The sequence below is a fragment of the Arachis ipaensis genome, chromosome B06, assembly GCF_000816755.2.
Source record: "Arachis ipaensis cultivar K30076 chromosome B06, Araip1.1, whole genome shotgun sequence".
In the NCBI taxonomy this organism is placed as follows: Eukaryota; Viridiplantae; Streptophyta; class Magnoliopsida; order Fabales; family Fabaceae; genus Arachis; species Arachis ipaensis.
In genome coordinates this window covers 6696389-6714330 of record NC_029790.2, presented here as the reverse complement: position 1 = coordinate 6714330, position 17942 = coordinate 6696389, and the positions used below count along the sequence as shown (strand labels likewise).

Genomic DNA, 17942 nt, shown 5'->3' with positions numbered 1-17942 from the left:
ATCTACTTTTATTATAAAAAACACGGTAAATATTACGTACATTAATGTCGACTTTTAAAGGTGAAATCTACATAATAACCATACTAGGATTGCTAGCTTAATGTGAAAATTAGTTATGAATATAATTTGTAAATAAACTTCTAAATAAACTTTATAAAAAACCACAACCAATCACATCGATCACATTATTTTCTGTTTTTAATAATCAAGTTACATCTTGAGAATAAAATTGGACTAACCTTAGGTCATGGATATATAGCAGAATACCATAATAAAAAGAATGAAATAAATTAAAATAAACATAAGATAAAATTAAATAGAAAGAAATCAATTTATCTCATTAAAAAATGATTTATTTAATTTTATTTGTGCATTGTATATTTGGTCACAAATACTACAATAGTTTCATAAGTAGTATACTAATATGTATAAATTTTAAAGAGTAATATTACACATTTAAATTTTTTTTATGAACCAAGTCTAATTAAATTAAACAAAAAAATTTGAATGTATAGCATTATTTGATTTTATATTAGACAAATAAAAATATAAGCTAACCTAAACTAAAATTAAATATTATAACAAGTAAATATATAAACTAACTTGAGGTTCACCAAAAAAACATGTTAAATAGGGTTGTTAGTGATAAGTGTTCAGAAAATACATGTTTAGGAGAATATTTTCGTTATTTTAGAGATAAATGACAGAATAATAATTTTATCAGATTCGAAGATATGAATACTATAAGAGTTCGTCGTAGTACTAAAATGACGATATTCATAAAGTCTATTGGGCTAAGTCAGGACAGCAAAAGGTCCAGTGAAAGATACCAATTTAATATTAATTTTTGAAATTATTAGGCATATATTTTAGTTTGCTTTATTGCTAGGGTTTGTTAGAAGATTTGATTTAGTTCTGCTAGTGATATGTTTATGAATTTTAAGTTTAAATCAAACTTGATCTAATATAATAAGATCAAATCTATTTAAATTAGTTATTTTATCTTTTAAGAGGTTTAAATAAATTATTTTATCTTTTAGTTAGTTTGTTAGGGATCTATTTAAACACTTTTGTGAGTCTTTCTAAACAATTTTTGTAATGAATACAATTTTTAGTTGCTTTATGCATGTTTTTATTGTGGGATTAAGTGAGGTGAGTAATTTACTTAGCTTGTTGTATGAAAAAGATTAAAGGATTCAATCTAAGGTAATTCTGTGTGGTGGTTTCTTCAACTTTAACGTTTTTTCAACTTGAACCCTTTGATCTAGGTTGTCAAAGACAAATTTTTTTTGTTTTGAATTAGAACACGCTCAACACAGCATGGTGGAGCAATTAGAGTCCAGACCATAAATAAAATAAATACAAACATTACGAATAAACGAAAGTGATATCAACCCCGCTTCATCTCGGTCGTTCCATCAACAGCCAAAAGGAACACCACCAAGCCACTCGTCAGAGAACATGAAGGACTTATTGATTATTTCCACGACTCCTGTGCCATGATTATTGAATACTCGATCATTCCTCTCCAGCCAAACTGCCCAAATGATAGCAAAGAAGCCAACCAACCACCGCTTTCTCTCAGTCTTCCTCCGTGCCGCATGCACCCAACTCTCAAAGTGTTGTTTCAGTGTACCTGGTAAGGTCCATGACCTTCCAAAGGCGAACAGCCATGCATTCCACACTTTCCACGTGATCTCGCAACTAACAAACAGATGAAAAGCGGACTCATTAGCCTTACTGCATAAAGCACACATAGTGTCATGCTGATCAATAACACCTAGTCTGGATAGTCGTTCTTTAGTGTTCACCCTCTCGATCAACACAAACCAAGCAAACAGTTCAACCCTGGGCGGGACAAAGCCTCTCCAAACTGCACTAGTAAAGCTGTAGCTCGTAATTTCCTCTTGTTGGACCGCTTCTTGCATCACATGGACAAAGGATTTAGTCGAGAAAACACCAGTTCGATCAAACTTCCAGATGACCCTATCCTCCCTCTCAGTTGTTAGCTTTACTGTCAGTAAGACCTGATGGAGTTGGTTCAAAAGCTCCATTTCCCACTGAAATAGCTGACACCGCCACTGAAAATTCCATATCTACTCTATTCCATCCCAGAATCCACAGTCCCCAATAACAGATTCTTTAAGGGTTGAGACCGAAAACAGTCTTGGGAACATCTCCTTCAAGATCCCTCTAGGTAGCCAGACAAATTCTTTAAATATCTAATAGAAAATTTCTTCCGATAACCTAAGTTGCTGAGATAAAATTAGATAGAAAAAAAAATCATTTTATCTCATTAAAAAACGATTCATTTAGTTTTATTTGTGCATTGTATATATACTTGGTCACAAATACTACAATAATTTGATAAGTAGTATTTGTATTAGGTCGAAAAAAAATCTAATCATAAATATATAAATATAAAATTCAATCCTTTAACTAAAATTAAAAATATTTAAATTCAATTAAATATCATAGAAAGAAAAATATAAACCAACCTAAACTAAAATTAAATATTATAACAAATAAAAATATAAACTATTGAAAATCACGTTTTTAAAATGAGGTTAAATAAATATCAGCATAAAAAAATATTTTAGACATTTTTATTGGATTAAGTATCATGAAATAAACCCTAAATTAATTAAACACCAATTAATCAACTTGTTTATGCCAACAACCAGCCTTTTTTCTTTCTTTCTACGTCAAGATTATTAAAAAAAAAATTTATTCTAAGCCATTTCTTATTAGCACTAGTACAATAACTAGTATTTAATTATCAAGATACATATTTGTTAATTTCCTTCAATTATTTTGAAGTTTGTCGCCGCCACGGTGTGTTTAACCATTATCTATAACAATATATAATGAGAAAACTCATTTTTGGTGTCCAATTTTTTTTTTCCATTTTTATCTTTTTTTATAACTTACTTCCAGTTACAGCATTCTACTATTTTATTTCCATTCACATTTACGTCAATATAACTTCTGGCCTTAATTTCTCTCACATCACGTTACTGCAGTTAAAGAATTCTACTACTTAATTTCTACTACTGCATCAGTTTTTTTCTCTCACATCAGTTACTGTATCAATTGTATTATTCTCAATTTTTTCTCTTAATCTCTCTCACTTCACTGGTTACTCCGTATCTCTCCATCATAGAAAAAATTTCTTTCACACTGTTTTTATATGTTTCTTTGATTAATTATAGTTGACAACATATCAATGAAAGATTTACGTGGAAGTGGTCGACGAACTTGGCAAGACTATGCCAGACAACGAAAACAAAATATGAGTGAAGAACAGATGCAGCAACACCTTGCCAGAAGGCGTGCCAATTACCAAGAGAGTATTAGACGAGGAAAACAAATCGATACATCAAGTGGACCAACTAACATGGCAACACCATTACAAGATATCACAAATATACCCCTCAACAATACTCTATATCAGGTACTCTAAGTTATACTTCTCATTAATAAATTTATGTTGTTAGTTTATCATTTAATATGAATTATTTTTTACGATATATCTATGTTACTAGACTCTTAGTACGTACTAATTATGTATAATTTATTTCTTAAGTGTACCCTTAAATTATCAAATTACATTATTTTTATCTTAATAATGTATTTTTTACATATACAGATACTCACAATAACACCGGAGCTAGTTCAAGTAATATACCAAACGGTCCAAATATGGGTAGGAATCCTATATTTATATTTATTTAATTAATAATAATTTATTTTTTCTTAAATTTTCTTTCGCGCTTCTGGTGATGGTTTTTAAACAGTTTTCTCCCTATCCACCTCCCACTCTTACCATTTCCAACTCCTTCTCTCCCTAACATCCAAAGCTTCCAGTGCGAACTCCCTCCTGCTTCAACTTTCGGTCCAAGTTTCTTTCATCATTCCAGGTAATTTTTTGGTCTCTTTCCTTTGGTATCTGTGTTATGTCCTGTTGCTGTGCGATTGCTGCTTGTGTTTGTTGCATGGCTAGTTTATTTTTGCCGAAAGGTTTTTCAATGTTGGGGTAGGTGAGTTAGGGGAGGGGTACCATTCTAGGATAGGTTTTTGGGTGGTTTGTGTGGTAGGCATAGTTTTTAGCCGTGTTTGGTCACGATTGAGTTGAAAAGGCGTAGTTTCTGAGTTTTTTCGGGCTCCCAACCTCATAGACTAACGGAGTGGTACCCCGCTGTAGGTATGCCTCGCGTTGTTTCCCGGTCTTCTGGATCTGGTGCGGCTTACGACCCGTATGCTTGGGTGACCGACGATATAAGGAGCTCACCCAACCAGATGGACTTGGAGGAGTTGACCGAGTTCTGGCAAGCCGGCTACTTGTGTGGGGGGACTGACGAAGAGGCCAACTACGAGGCCATTGTCCCTGCCCCCCATGAGCGTATTTATGAGCTCAATTTTCACTCCCCTCGTGTCCCCGATTGGATCTGGTTTTATAAGTCCATGTTCACGCAAGTTGGCGTTTGGATACCGTTCTCCGAGTTTCAAATGGCGCTTCTGAACCGGATATCCGTCCCCCCGTCTCAGCTTCATCCGAACAGCTGGGCTTCGATCCGCTGCTTCGAAATGGTCTGCGAGTACTTGGAGCTGCCGGTGTCGGTGGACGTTTTTCTCTTTTATTTCAACCTTACCAACCCCTCCAAACAGGGGAAGACGAGAAAAGGGTTTCTTTCTTTCCGTTCTGCCCAGGGTAGGAGGATTTTTGGCCTTTTTGAGGACTCCTACCATGGTTTTAAAGATAAGTACTTCAAGGTTCGTCCCGTCAAGGGTCGTCATCCCTTCTGGTTGTCGTTAGAGGGGGAGCGCCTTATCCAGACTTACTGGAGTTTTGGCGCGGGGTCGAATCCTTTCATCAAAGTGATGTACAAAAGGTTGTCGGCTGTAGATAAGCAGATAGCCGACGTCCTTTTTGCTATCTTTGAAAAGAACCCCGTGAACCCACATCTTCTTATGGGTGAACGGGAGGCCGCCAGGAGCTATATTCGTGAGTTATCTTCTTTGTTTGCCTATGTTTCTTTGTCGTTGTTTTTCTTTTTCCGATCTAACGACTAACGTGCCTGTTGTTTGTTGCAGTGGAAATGTCTGCCACCGTGACCGGTCTTGAGAATCTGATGAAGACATTTTTTGAGGCAAGTGACGACGAGAATGCCGAAGAGAAGGACGTCGGTAAGTCGGGGGGTCCTTCAGGGGAGAAAGAGAATCAGGCTGCGCCTTCTTCTCGGGATACCGAAACGTCGGGAAAACAGGCCGTAGGGGGTCAGGCTTCCCCTACCCGCGAGGAAGGGTCCGCTGATGGGCACGCGACTCTCATTCCTCATCCGGATAGTGATGTGGAGCTTATCCATACTCCCAAGAAGCGAAAGATGTCTTCCAGCCCGGAAGGGGCCCTTACCATAATGGAGAGGAACTTTGATGCTACCAAATTCATTGACTCCCAACTGATACCCGGGACAGAGGAGCATTTTCACGAGACCGAACTGTCCGGGCAGGCGAGGTGGATGTATCGCACCTTGCTTCGTGGGGCCATGATAGCTCGGAAGGCCGAATTCGAGTTATCCGGTATGGAGGCGCTTCGGAGGAAGCTTGAGTCCTCTGTTAAGGCGAACAATGACTTTAAGGCTCAAGTTGAACTCCTCCAGGGTCAGCTGTCCGAGATGGGGGGAAAGCTTAGCGCTGCTGAGGAGAAGTCGTCGTTTGTTGCGGAGAGGTTGAAGGCATCCGATGAGACCGTGGCCCGGCTTCTTGAGCGCGAGATGACATTGGAGGGTCAGCTGAACGCCGCTCAGGGTCGGGTTGTCGCCTTGGAAAAAGAGCGGGAGCAGGCCGTCTCGGAGGCGAAGGCCGCTAAAGCTGAGGCCGCTGAGCTTAATAAGAAGCTTAAGGTGACCAAGGAGCAAGGGAAGAATGCTATCTCGATGACCGAAGATGCCCTGAAGGCTCAGCTGAGGATCGCAGCTCCTGATTTCGACACGTCGTCAATTGGCGTTTTCAAGACTATCCAGGACGGAAAGATTGTTGACATGCCGAGGAAGTGAAGTCTTGTAACTTAGGATATTTTGTAATGCATTTGCTGAACAACTTATTGTTCGTTCTTTGTTTTGACTCTTTTTAAGTTATACTTATTTGGTCGTTTGGCCGGGTTGTCGTTTATTGTATTTGTTGTTATTTCTCTTGGGGGGCTCGCGCCCGTTTTCCCGTTTTGTGATAGTTATGGCTTGGATTGCCGTGGTCGTGTTGTCGTCGCAGTTGGCTTTGGCCGTAACTAAGATGGCCCCCGGGGTGATCAGTCCCGGTCTGCCGTTTTAAGACGCGCTCGTGTGCGTCGCACGTAGGGAAGAAGTAAAAAAGTAGACAAGTAGGCAAGCATGAGTAAAAAGCAAATTAACCAAGTACGAGTTAATCGTTAGCCAAGCAATTTAACCAATATGGTGAATATTTGACAAGATAAAAGGGTAGATTGTCATGTGAACAATCCGGGTATTTACTTATTTCTTTAAGTTCTCAGTTCGGCGAATCGCCTGGTCATGGGTAGAACCTTCTTAGGCTACCCGCATTCCATGTTCTGGGTACTTCCTTGCCGTCAAGTCTTTCGAGCTTGTAAGCACCTTTGCCGAGTACCTCCCTTACCCTGTAGGGTCCTTCCCAGTTTACGGCCAGCTTGCCTTCCCCTGGGGTCGGGACGCCGATGTCGTTGCGTCGCAGGACGAGGTCCCTTTCCTCGAAATCTCGTTTGAGGACTTTTGCGTTGTAACGCAGGGCTATTCTTTGTTTCAGCGCCATTTCTGTTAGGTGAGCTATCTCCCTCGTTTCCTCAATCAGGTCTTTCTCGACCGCTTCGCTCATGCCCGCGAGCAGTAGTCGGGGGCTCGGTTCGCCGATTTCGACTGGTATTACCGCATCGACCCCGTATGTTAGGCGAAAGGGAGTTTCCCCCGTAGCGCTTTGCTCGGTTGTCCGGTAAGACCATAAGACGGAGGAGAGTTCGTCAGCCCAGCTTCCTTTCTTATTGTCTAGGCGCTTCTTTAGGCCAAGGAGGACGACTTTGTTTGCGGCCTCTACCTGTCCATTTGTTTGGGGGTGTTCTACCGAGGAGAACTTTTGCTTTATTCCTAGGCCAGAGAGGAACTCCATGAACTTCTTGTCTGTGAACTGGGTCCCGTTGTCTGAGATAACGACTTCTGGGATACCGAAGCGGGTTATCACCTGCTTCCACATGAACTTCCGACAGTTGGAGGACGATATCGTAGCCAGCGGTTCGGCCTCCACCCATTTGGTGTAGTAGTCGATGGCGACAATGAGGTATTTGACTTGTCCTGGGCCGACCGGGAAAGGCCCCAGGAGGTCGACTCCCCATTGTGCGAAAGGTCGAGTAGTCGTCAGAGAATTTAGTTCGGAGGCTGGTGCCCTGTGGAAGTTGGCGTTTTGTTGACACTTTGTGCATCTTCTGACAAATTCCTTTGAGTCCTTCATCATTGTCGGCCAGTAATATCCTGCTCGGATGAGCTTCCTTGCTAGGGCTTTGCCCCCGATGTGGTGTCCGCAACACCCCTCACGGACTTCTCTAAGCACGTAGTCCGTTTGGTCGGGGTGCAAACACTTCAATAGGGGCTGGCTGAGTCCCTTTTTGAATAGTTGTCCCTGTATGATTGCATATCTGGCCGCCTCCCTTCTTAAAGCTTTGGCTGCTTTCTCATCTTCGGGCAACTTGCCGAGTTCCAGGAAGTTGGTGATGGGGTCCAGCCATGAGGGGCTCGACTTCGTCAAGTGGAGGGCGACCTTTGGTTCTTTCACCATGCTTTGGATGAGTGACCGGTTACCCGATCCTGGCTTTGTGCTCGCCAGCTTCGACAGGAGGTCTGCCCGTGTGTTCCTTTCTCTTGGAACGTGCTGGACGATGACCTTCTGGAACTGGCTTGTCATTTCCTTAACCTTTTCCAAGTATTTTTGGAGGAGGGGATCCCGGGCTTGGTAGCTTCCATTTACCTGCGAGGTGACGACTTGGGAGTCGCTGCATACTTCGACCAGAGTAGTCCACACACATTCTCCATCTTCCATTGTGTTTTTTAACCAGAACTACATTCGACAACCAAGTCGAGTAGTCCAGTTCCCGGATGAACCCCGCTTCTAGGAGGCTGGCTGTTTGCTTGGCCACCTCTTCCGCCCTTTCCTGCGACATCTTTCTCCTTCTCTGGGCCACTGGTTTGGCTCCTGCCTTTACGGCCAGGTGATGCGACATGAGCTGGGGATCTATCCCGGGCATGTCAGCAGGTGTCCAGGCAAAGAGGTCGGCATTGGCCCTGATCATTTCCATCAAGGGCTCCTTTATCTCGTGGGGGAGGTTTCTGTTTATGAATGTGAATTTATCGTCCTCCTCGCCGACTCTGAACTTTTCCAAGTCTCCTTCTGGCTCCGGTTTGGGTTTGTCGTCTACTCTGGCATCCAGGTCGGCCAGGAAGACCCCTGACGCTTCTTTGGATTTTTTCCTGAGAGAAAGGCTGGCGTGGTCGCAAGCGACCGCCGTTTCCAAGTCGCCCCTGAGGGATCCCACGGATCCGTCATCGGTGATGAACTTCATCACCAGTAGTTTCGTACTGATAGCTGCCCCCAGGTCGTTAATGGTCTTTCTCCCCAGGATGATATTATAAGCCGTCGAATCTCTTAATATTACAAAGTCTGCCATGACTGTTCTCCGTCTTTGCCCTTGTCCCACAGAGGTCGGGAGTGTGATGATTCCGTCCGGCTTGATGAAGTGGTCTCCTAACCCCACCACACCGTGCTGGTGGGTCGTCAGGTCGGAGTCTTTCAATCCCAGGGCATCGAAAACGTTTCGAAACATGATATTTGAGTCTGCCCCCGTGTCTACCAGGATTCGTTTGACGAGGCCAGTTCCAACCCTAGCCGTGATGACCATGGGCGGACTTTCCGGCACCTCGTCGAACCATTGGTCCTCCGGGCCGAAAGAGATAGGTGGGAGACCCTTAAGACTTCTAACGGGTGAGGTGGAGACCGCTAGGACCTTGGCATCTTTCTTCTGCGCCGATTTCGACCTCGGGGCGGTATTCCTGGCCGTCACCACGTTTACCACCGTGAGACCGTGGTCGTCAGCCTCTGGTTCTTGTCGTCGCCTCGTTGGTCGGGATCTGTCTTCGCTGTCGTGGTCCCGGTTGCGTCTCCTTGGTTCCCTTATAAGGTGGGAGAAGTCGGCGAGTTTGCCGTCCCTGATAGCTTGCTCGAGGGCGTCCTTTAGGTCAAAACAGTCTTGGGTCTTGTGCCCGTAACCCTTGTGATACTCGCAGTAGAGGTTCTTGTTTCCTCTCGTCCTGTCCTTCAGTGGTCGGGGCTTCGATAGTATCCCCTTTTCTGCTATCTGTTGGTAAATTTCAGTGATCGATGCTGTGAGGGGGGTGTAGTTGGTGAACTTCCCAACTCGGGAGAACGGTTTGGGTGGTTTACTCGGACCGCCGTCCTTGGCGTGTTCCTTTGGTCTTTCTCTGGCTTCAAAGTGCCGGGCTTGGTTGTAGGCGGGCTGCCGTTTATTGGCAGCCACAACCCGGCTGACTTCCTCGTCATTGATATATTCTTTGGCCACGCACTGGATTTCTTGCATCGTCCAGACGGGCTTTGTGGTGAGGTGTTTCCTGAAGTCCTCATTCGAGAGCCCGTTCGTTAAGCACAAACTTGCCACCGAGTCCGTCAGACCGTCAATTTCCAAGCACTCGTCATTAAAACGGTCCAAGTACTTCCTGGTCGGCTCTCCGGGTCTCTATGTCACCCCTAGCAAATTGATTGGGTGTTTGGCTTTGACAATCCTAGTCGTGAACTGAGCCAAGAAGGCATGGCTAATGTCGGAGAATTGGGTCACCGAGCCTTGCGGGAGGTTGTTGAACCACCGTATTGCCGGGCCCGCTAAGGTGACCGGGAAAGCGCGACATCTGACCTCGTCTCCCACTCCTTCCAGGTTCATCCTGGCCTCAAAGGCCGTCAAGTGTTCCAGGGGGTCTTGCGTTCCGTCATACTTCATGTCTGTCGGCTTGTCGAAGTGCTTCGGTAGTCGGACCTCGAGTACGGAACGGTGGAAAGGAGTCGCTCATATTATGACGGGTCCTCGAGCAGTTTTTCTCGACTCGTCGTTCTCGCGGCGCGCCTCCTCGTCGCCCCTGTTCGACGCACGCCGCCTTTCGTGTCGGGCGTAGATGATGGGGTCCCGACTTCTTCTTCTGGGGCGTACCCGCCCCCCAGTGCTCTCCGACTCGTATTGGGGGCTGGGCGTGCGCCTCGAGCGGCTCCTTGAACGGGAACGGGTGGGGCTCCGCTCTGGGGAGCGTTGGTCGCGCTCTCTCTCTGCTAGCCTGCGCTCTAAGTCCTGCATTCTGTGGCGTAGTTCTTGCATTATCCTGGCGTGGTTGTCACCTGTCCCCCCAAAGGGGCGTCTCTCGTGAGTTTGCGTCGCATCCCTTGGGGGTGGCCTCTGTTGTTGCCGGGTTTCCGTCGCAACGGCGCCTCCTGCGAGCACAGGAGGCGCTACCTCGGAGCCTGTCCCAGTTTGGACCAGCACGAAATCCATGGACGAAGCTGTCCCCACAGACGGCGCCAATGTTCGGCAGGTCGGATACCGGACGGTTCGAGTTAGGACCCTGAGGTCAACGCTTGGGGTGGTGGAGAGGCTCGTCTGGTCGTGGTTCCCTGGTCCCGGGTGTGCGAGGTCCCGAGCACTTCGCATGGAGAGGGGGGGTGCCACCTGCAAAGACACTCCGACGCCCTTGTCAGAATATGTGCAGGCGGAGAGGAAATGGTGTGTGAATGTGACGTACCTTGGGGGGAGAGCCAGTCTCCCCCTTATATACATGTCAGTAGTGGGCCCCTCAAGTGGACATGCCCATACCCTCAAGGACCCTGTCCCACGGTTGTGTGTAAGCCGTACGGGACGCGTGTCCGGGTCGGGTAGAGGGCGCGTTGCTGGGCCGGCGGGAACTCGGGTCGGGTTGACCCGCGTGAGTTAGGGCCAGGCCGTAACAGTGCCCCCGACGCATCAGCGATGGCCGTGAGGGCCATTGATGGCGCGTGATGTCTACGTTCGTACGTTGTCGTTGGGTCGGCTGATCGTGGGAGAGACGCGTCTCTTGTGCGCGTGTCTCTTGATCTGCTGTGGCATCTGTTTGCCGTTTCGTTCTCCGCGCTGGGCATTTAATGCTCATAATGATTTGAAAAAACCCGCGCGCAAAGACTATTTTGCCCCTGCTTCCTTTCGCGCTTCTGGAGGTGGTTTTTAAACAGTTTTCTCCCTATCCACCTCCCACTCTTACTATTTCCAACTCCTTCTCTCCCTAACATCCAAAGCTTCCAGTGCGAACTCCCTCCTGCTTCAACTTTCAGTCCAAGTTTCCTTCATCGTTCCAGGTAATTTTCTGGCTTCTTTCCTTTGGTATCTGTGTTATGGAGAGGGGGGGTGCCACCTGCAAAGACACTCCGACGTTCTTGTCAGAATACGTGCAGGCAGAAAGGAGGTGGTGTAAGAATGTCACGTACCTCGGGGGGAGAGCCAGTCTCCCCCTTATATACATGTCAGTAGTGGGCCCCTCAAGTGGACATGCCCATACCCTCAAGGACCCTGTCCCACGGTTGTGTGTAAGCCGTACGGGACGCGTGTCCGGGTCGGGTAGAGGGCGCGTTGCTGGGCCGGCGGGAACTCGGGTCGGGTTGACCCCGCGTGAATTTGGGCCAGGCCGTAACACATATAAAAGATGTAATATATAAATAGTGATAATTAATTACTGTGGGGTGAAGAGAAGGTGGAAGGAGAAGAAAAAATCGAGAAAGAACAAAGTAATATAATAACAGCGATTAGACAATGATAGGTATGTGTATAGAGAATAATAATAAGAGAAAGAATAGTGTTTGATATAGTAAGGGATATAATCAAAATATAAATTAATAATTTTGAAAAAATAATAAAATTAAAGACAATTAAAAAAATTAAATATAAAATTAAAAAAGAAAAATAAAATATTTAAAAAATTAAATATAAAATTAAAAAAGAAAAATAAAATATTTAAAAAATTAAAAAAAATTTAAAAATTAAATATAAAATTAAATGCTTTATTTCTTACTTTTTTTTAGCGAAACTTCAACAACTCATAAAAGTTAACGGAATAGATTGTTATAAATCAAAATGATAGACAAGATTAAAATTTGCAATAATAATACTTGATGATAATTAATTACGGACGGTCGGGTGAAGAGAAGAAAAGATGGAAGGAAAAAGAAAAAACGAGAAAGGAGAACAAGGTAATATATAATAATAATAACGGCGATGAGACAATGACATACAGGTATGTGTATAGAAAATAATAACAAGAGAAAGAATAGTGTTTGATATAGTAAGAGATATAATAAAAATATAAATTAATAATTTTGAAAAAATAATAAAATTAAAGACAATTAAAAAAATTAAATATAAAATTAAAAAATAAAATATTTTTAACAATTGAAATTATGCATGAAGATAGAAAGTGCTTTTAATATAAATTTTTATCTCGGCTTCAAATTAAATATGAATTAAAAATAAATAATTAAACTAAATACACTACTAGAAAACTAGTTATTACAGACGGATATTTCCGACGGATTTTATCCCACGAAAATACAGAGAAAATTTTAGAGAGATTTTTTGTCGAAAAACCAAAAAAATGGATTAGCATAAATTGCAGACAGAAAAAAAAAATCCGTCGATAATTTCGTCAAAAAAATTAGTTTTTTTCCATAAAAAATAGTTACAGATAGAAAATCCATCTGTAATTAAATAAATAAAATGATGTATTTTATTAAATTATTACACACGGATTTAATTTTTCGTCGGTAAATATTAAGGTAACCCTAATTTTATCACCACCCAATCACACTCCATTCACACTCCACACAAATCAAATGTCTCTCCGTCACCAAGTTGCTTCTTCTCTCCGTCGCACCAGCTTCTTCCGCCGCCGCTCGCGTCACAGGATCTCTCTCTGTCATCCCTCGCGTCACACGGGCTCCCTCCGCCGCCGCTCTCGTCGCGTCTGGAGCGATTCGTGAAACTCATCTCAACTCGGTGGTTATTGTTGAATGGCAAAGCTTGAAGCGAAGCTTGGAATGCTAGTTGACTCCGTTGGTAACTTCTTCTCCGGCAAAGACCAGCTTCTCCACTAACCGAATCAAATCGAATCAAACACTTTATATATAGGGTTGCAGAGATCTTCAATCTTTTGATCTATTGGCACTCCACTAACCAGGTTAGCCCTAACTCCATCCCTTGTTTCTCTCGCTAATTTTTCATTCCAAACGCGTTATTGTGCAGTGTCTTGCTCTGGTCTCGAAATTCGATTTAAAACAGTGCCGATTAGTGGTTAATTGCTATCAATTTTGTATAGTTGAACATATCTCGAGAAAAACCATCTAATTTGCTAAATATGAGAAGTTAAAGAGGGCCAAATATAATTGGAATGCTTAGAAAAAGTAGTTCTTGTTTTTTTAAGACTCTTAGGGTTTTCTGAATTCAGCATCCTGAAATCGTGATCCTTTGATTCTGCCATTACTTGTTCTTTTTTGTTCTAATTAATTGTTTATGTTTGTGGTATTATTCATTTTCAATTGATTGAACCTCGCTTTGGCTGCTTTTGGTTTTGCTTTAACACTTGAAATATCATAAAACTGAAAAGTGATAAGAACATAGTGATAAGCACAGCCTTTGTGTTGCTGTGATGGTATTTTTGCTTTTGTTTTAGTTAGCATTATCATTATTGTTATTAATATTGTTTTTTCCTAAGTATATATATATATATATATATATATATATATATATCAGACCAATTTGGAAACTGACTTAGCATGGTGGAGTGTTGTGTGTGTTGTCATGGATATTATTTCTCTCTGTTGCTACTTAATTTGATATCTCAAGATAGTGCTGCCATGACTTGTCCCATTTACTTTCACCTGATTTCTTTTTTTTCCTCTTTGTTATTCTAGTGTACGAGCTGTGACAACTGCACGTTGGTGTAACTTTCTTGTTTTCTCTCTCAAGTTATCCTTCTCAAAGAATAAAATAAATAGAAGAATCCTTGAGTTATTGTGGTTTGATAATAAATTATTTTGTTTCATTACAGATGACTGTAGTTGAGGCATATATTGGAAGGAACAAATTACATCCACCAGATGACTCATCAAAGTTAAATCCGGAAGTTTTATCCTTGATAAACGAGGGCATTGCCCAGAATACTACTGGAAATGTTTTTGTGCCTAAGGTTTGCCTTCGAACATAATTTAATAAGTGTTTCTAGGATTCCATTTTATGTTGTATAGTTTGGTGATAATTTATGTGCTCTGCTAATAACAATATCTTGTGATTCTTCAAGTTGAAAACTTCTTACAGCTTAGACATAATTGTTGATGTCGAGTCATTTAATATTTATTAACCATTACATTTGTGACTGAATTTGGTTTGGTAGGAAGGGGGAGAGGCAGAGATTTCAGGATCTCCTACAGAGAAGGCAATTCTTTCATGGGCAGTAAAAGTACCTTTGCTGTTTTTCCTCTATTATTATTATTACTCTTCCACACCTTCCCTCTATTGATTGAAGCTCAACTCGTACATATTGCAGTTGGGTATGAATTTCAGTCTTCTCAGATCAAATACGATAGTTCTCCATGTCTTCCCCTTTAATTCCGAGAAAAAAAGAGGTGGTGTTGCTGTGAAGCTAGTGAGAATTTGATATATTTGTTTGCCATTCATTGTACTTTTGAACTAGTATCAGAGTATGCATCCCTTTAGCTTTTGATGATTAACTTTGATCGTGAATGAAATGAAGTTATAAATGTGAAAGTGTTTTCTTTGTTATTATGGTCATATCACGTGCCTAGGATACTTAATTCTTTTATTGATTCATTATATTAATTTTCATCCATCATTTCTTTCGTAATATCTTGATAGGAGGGCTCTGGAGTACATACACATTGGAAAGGAGGGCTCTTGATCACGAGGGATTTGTTGCTGAGGGGCCTAATATGAATGTGGCTTTTGTGACTAAAGAGAAGGAGCTTATAATGCCCCACTTCGATAAAATTCTTAGTGGCTGCACAGCTAAGAGGGTTTTGACGCTTGCTGAGAAGTTGTTGAGCAAGGGTAAGCTTCGTGGGATAAGGATGAAACATGTGACTGTTGAGGAAGGAAAGAGTTCCGCTGAAATGATGCTTATTGGCAGTGGCGTTCTTGTTTGCCCTGTAGTGCAGTGGGACGAGCAAGTTATTGGAGATGGTGAGTTCTTTCATTACTTCCTCCAAAAATGATATGAATTTCTTGTGAATCACTATATATATATAACAGAGACAATTTGTTATAAGAATTTAGGTGGATTATGCGGGAGTTCCTTCAATGGCTTGTTATTGTGTTTCTTTAAAAATTGCCATCTATTCTTTCTATGGTAGTATCTTGTTCTTGTTACTGCTGGTTTGTTGAAACTACAACTACTGATGTAAACAATAAGTATAGGATATAGTTTCAGGAAAATATGGGCTCCTTCCTTGCTAGGATAAAGAAAAAACTCAAATTTTCTTGCCCTCATATTCGGTGGTGTAAATAGCTTGATCATGCCAAAGAATCCTTTTTTTTTTCTCATTCTTATAATTTTTTTCCTGTACATTGTAACTAACTACAAGAAGTGTATATTCTCAGTTATATGGAGCTTAACATTTTATGCAGGACAATTTTGGTTTATTGTTTGGTTAGTTTTTGAAATGCCATATCCTAATAATAATTTAACAAATTTGATGTAGCTTAATTACACTTTATATATTGATAGTTCCCATTGTCCATTTCTTGTAATAATTAGCAGATTGAATGTCATACTTTCATCTTCATGAAATGATCTATATATTTATTTATTTGTTGGAATTTCAAGTGCGTTGTGATCACATGGAAACACCCATAAACTCACTTCTTTAAAGTTTCAAATTAAGATGAAGTATCTAAGTCGTTTTTGTATAGTTGATCTTGTGTTTTACTATCTTGTATTTTAGGCAGATATTGGTCTTTCTATGGGCATCCAAGGAACTGAAGTTGCAAAAGAAAGCTCAGATATTATAATCCTGGATGATAACTTTGCCTCAGTAGTAAAGGTAAGTGTTTTATTTATTGGATTGAACATCTATTATATATAACATGTCCTTTAGTATTGGTTTACCAGAGTTTGCTTTTGGCCCTTTAGGCATAAATATAATTCACCATAAAGTTTTGCTTACCATGGCTAAGAAACATGGCAATTTTGCTGATGCACTGGGACAATTAGAATTTGACTTAACGGGAAATTTATTCCACTAAGACAGTAGGTGGATTGGTCCAATGCTAAGAACTTCTTTTGACAGGTAAAACACTCCCTTATCCTCAATATATAATTAAGTTAAAAATGATACATAAATAAAAAAGTTTTAGATCCGTTTGATTTCTCTTTAATTTTCTTTTTTATATATAGTTAATAATTATTATACAGTTTTGTATATCCAGATGCTTAATATTTTTACTTATATTCTGTAGATAGTTTGTTCTTTGCATAGAAGAGAATATAGGTGAGCTGGTGCATCCGCATTGTGCTTTTTTACTTCCTTTCTTCCTTTCATCTTGTATCACTGGTATGAGTTTGTTTTCTTCTCAGAACAGAATCAGATGAAAGTTTATCTTGCTATCAATTGTATTTTATCAACCTTTTGAGTTTTGTGCATAAAATTTATGCTTGTGGCACACTTGTTATTAGGGGATAGGCAGAGGATAAGGACTAAAAATTGGAGACAGCCATATCCTGAGTCACTGTCTTAACTTGTTTAAACAATTGACTAGAGTCTCACTCATTCTCCAACCGGATCTACAACACATTTCACTGATGAGGGCTATGATGATGATGAGGATGAAGATGACACTGAAGACTATAGCTGATAGTTTTAATATGGTTAAACAATATACTAAGAATTATAGTTGATGATCAATACATTTTGTTTATGTTTTGAATTATATTGACTTGCTTGTTTATAATATTTTTCTTTTAGTTTGATAATACGATGAATTTGTTTATTTTTTGAAATATTATAAATATTCGAATACAAATTAAATAAAAATTTGTATTAAATTTATATTTATTTTGTATGAAAATAAGTTTATTTTATAATTAGAAAAATAAAAAAATCTATTTTACTTTACTGACGAATTTTCTGTCTGTAATTAGAGTGTAAGATGATTTTCTAAAGTTCAAATTACAGACAGAAAATCTGTCAGAAAATTCGTCTGTAATTACAGACGGAAAATCCGTTGGAAAATCCGTCTGTAATTACAGACGGAAAATCTGTCTGAAAATTTGTCTGTAATTACAGACGGAAAATCCGTCGGAAAGTTCGTCGCCTTTGGAAAATGGATAGAAAATTTACAGAGGAAAAATCTGTCGGTAACTGGTAAAAATCCGTCTGTAATTTTTTGACGGAAAAAAATCCGTCGGTAAATAATTTCCGACGGAACTTTTACAGAGAGACAAAATCCGTCGGTAATTTCGTCGGTAACAAAAAATCTGTCTGTAATAAAGACTAAATCCATCTGTAAATCTGTCTGTATTAATCCATTTTCTAGTTGTGATAATGTTTATAAATAGTTAATTTGTAAATAATGTTTCTAAATTTTTATTTTGATTTTATTACACATCATTTTTAATTGAATAATCTTAAAGGGTTTATATATTTATTTTTATGGTCAATAAATCTGACAGTTTTCTAAGACTAAAGAAGTTATTGATAAGAAGATGTATGATGAATTAAGAAGGATTTTTTTCAGATACACAATTTTTATAATCTCCTATTTTATTTATTAATTATTCTTATATTTTGATATTTAAAACGAAAAAAATAAGCATTCT

The 17942-nt window shown here is 40.6% G+C and overlaps 3 protein-coding genes and 1 long non-coding RNA gene across 9 annotated transcripts; 2 read left to right on the top strand and 2 right to left on the bottom strand.

Moving 5' to 3' along the window:
• LOC107646336 lies at positions 1419 to 2054 on the bottom strand. Its single transcript, XM_016350526.1, has one exon. It carries the CDS (start codon positions 2052 to 2054, stop codon positions 1419 to 1421), a length of 636 nt encoding a protein of 211 aa, XP_016206012.1.
• LOC107646335 (U1 small nuclear ribonucleoprotein 70 kDa-like) lies at positions 10109 to 10585 on the bottom strand. Its single transcript, XM_016350525.1, has one exon. It carries the CDS (start codon positions 10583 to 10585, stop codon positions 10109 to 10111), a length of 477 nt encoding a protein of 158 aa, XP_016206011.1.
• Positions 12905 to 16514, top strand: LOC107645578 (calcium-transporting ATPase 9, plasma membrane-type-like). Of its 6 annotated transcripts, none has more exons than XM_021103820.1 (7): positions 12905 to 13289; positions 14023 to 14051; positions 14160 to 14297; positions 14502 to 14567; positions 14655 to 14733; positions 14984 to 15307; positions 16073 to 16330. In XM_021103820.1, the coding sequence occupies exons 3-7, from the start codon at positions 14160 to 14162 to the stop codon at positions 16207 to 16209; spliced, it is 744 nt and encodes a 247-aa protein (XP_020959479.1). In that variant the 5' UTR covers positions 12905 to 13289; positions 14023 to 14051; the 3' UTR covers positions 16210 to 16330. The 6 variants fall into 6 exon arrangements, 5 of the variants coding, with proteins under 5 accessions (XP_020959479.1, XP_020959480.1, XP_020959481.1 ...); XM_021103821.1 differs by lacking the exon at positions 14023 to 14051 and having other exon boundaries at positions 12906 to 13289; positions 16073 to 16167; positions 16257 to 16514; XR_001621508.2 differs by lacking the exon at positions 14023 to 14051 and having other exon boundaries at positions 12908 to 13289; positions 16069 to 16167; positions 16257 to 16513.
• Positions 16526 to 17096, top strand: LOC110263126. Its single transcript, XR_002348215.1, has 2 exons — positions 16526 to 16677; positions 16800 to 17096. It is a non-coding gene; the product is annotated as an uncharacterized LOC110263126 (long non-coding RNA).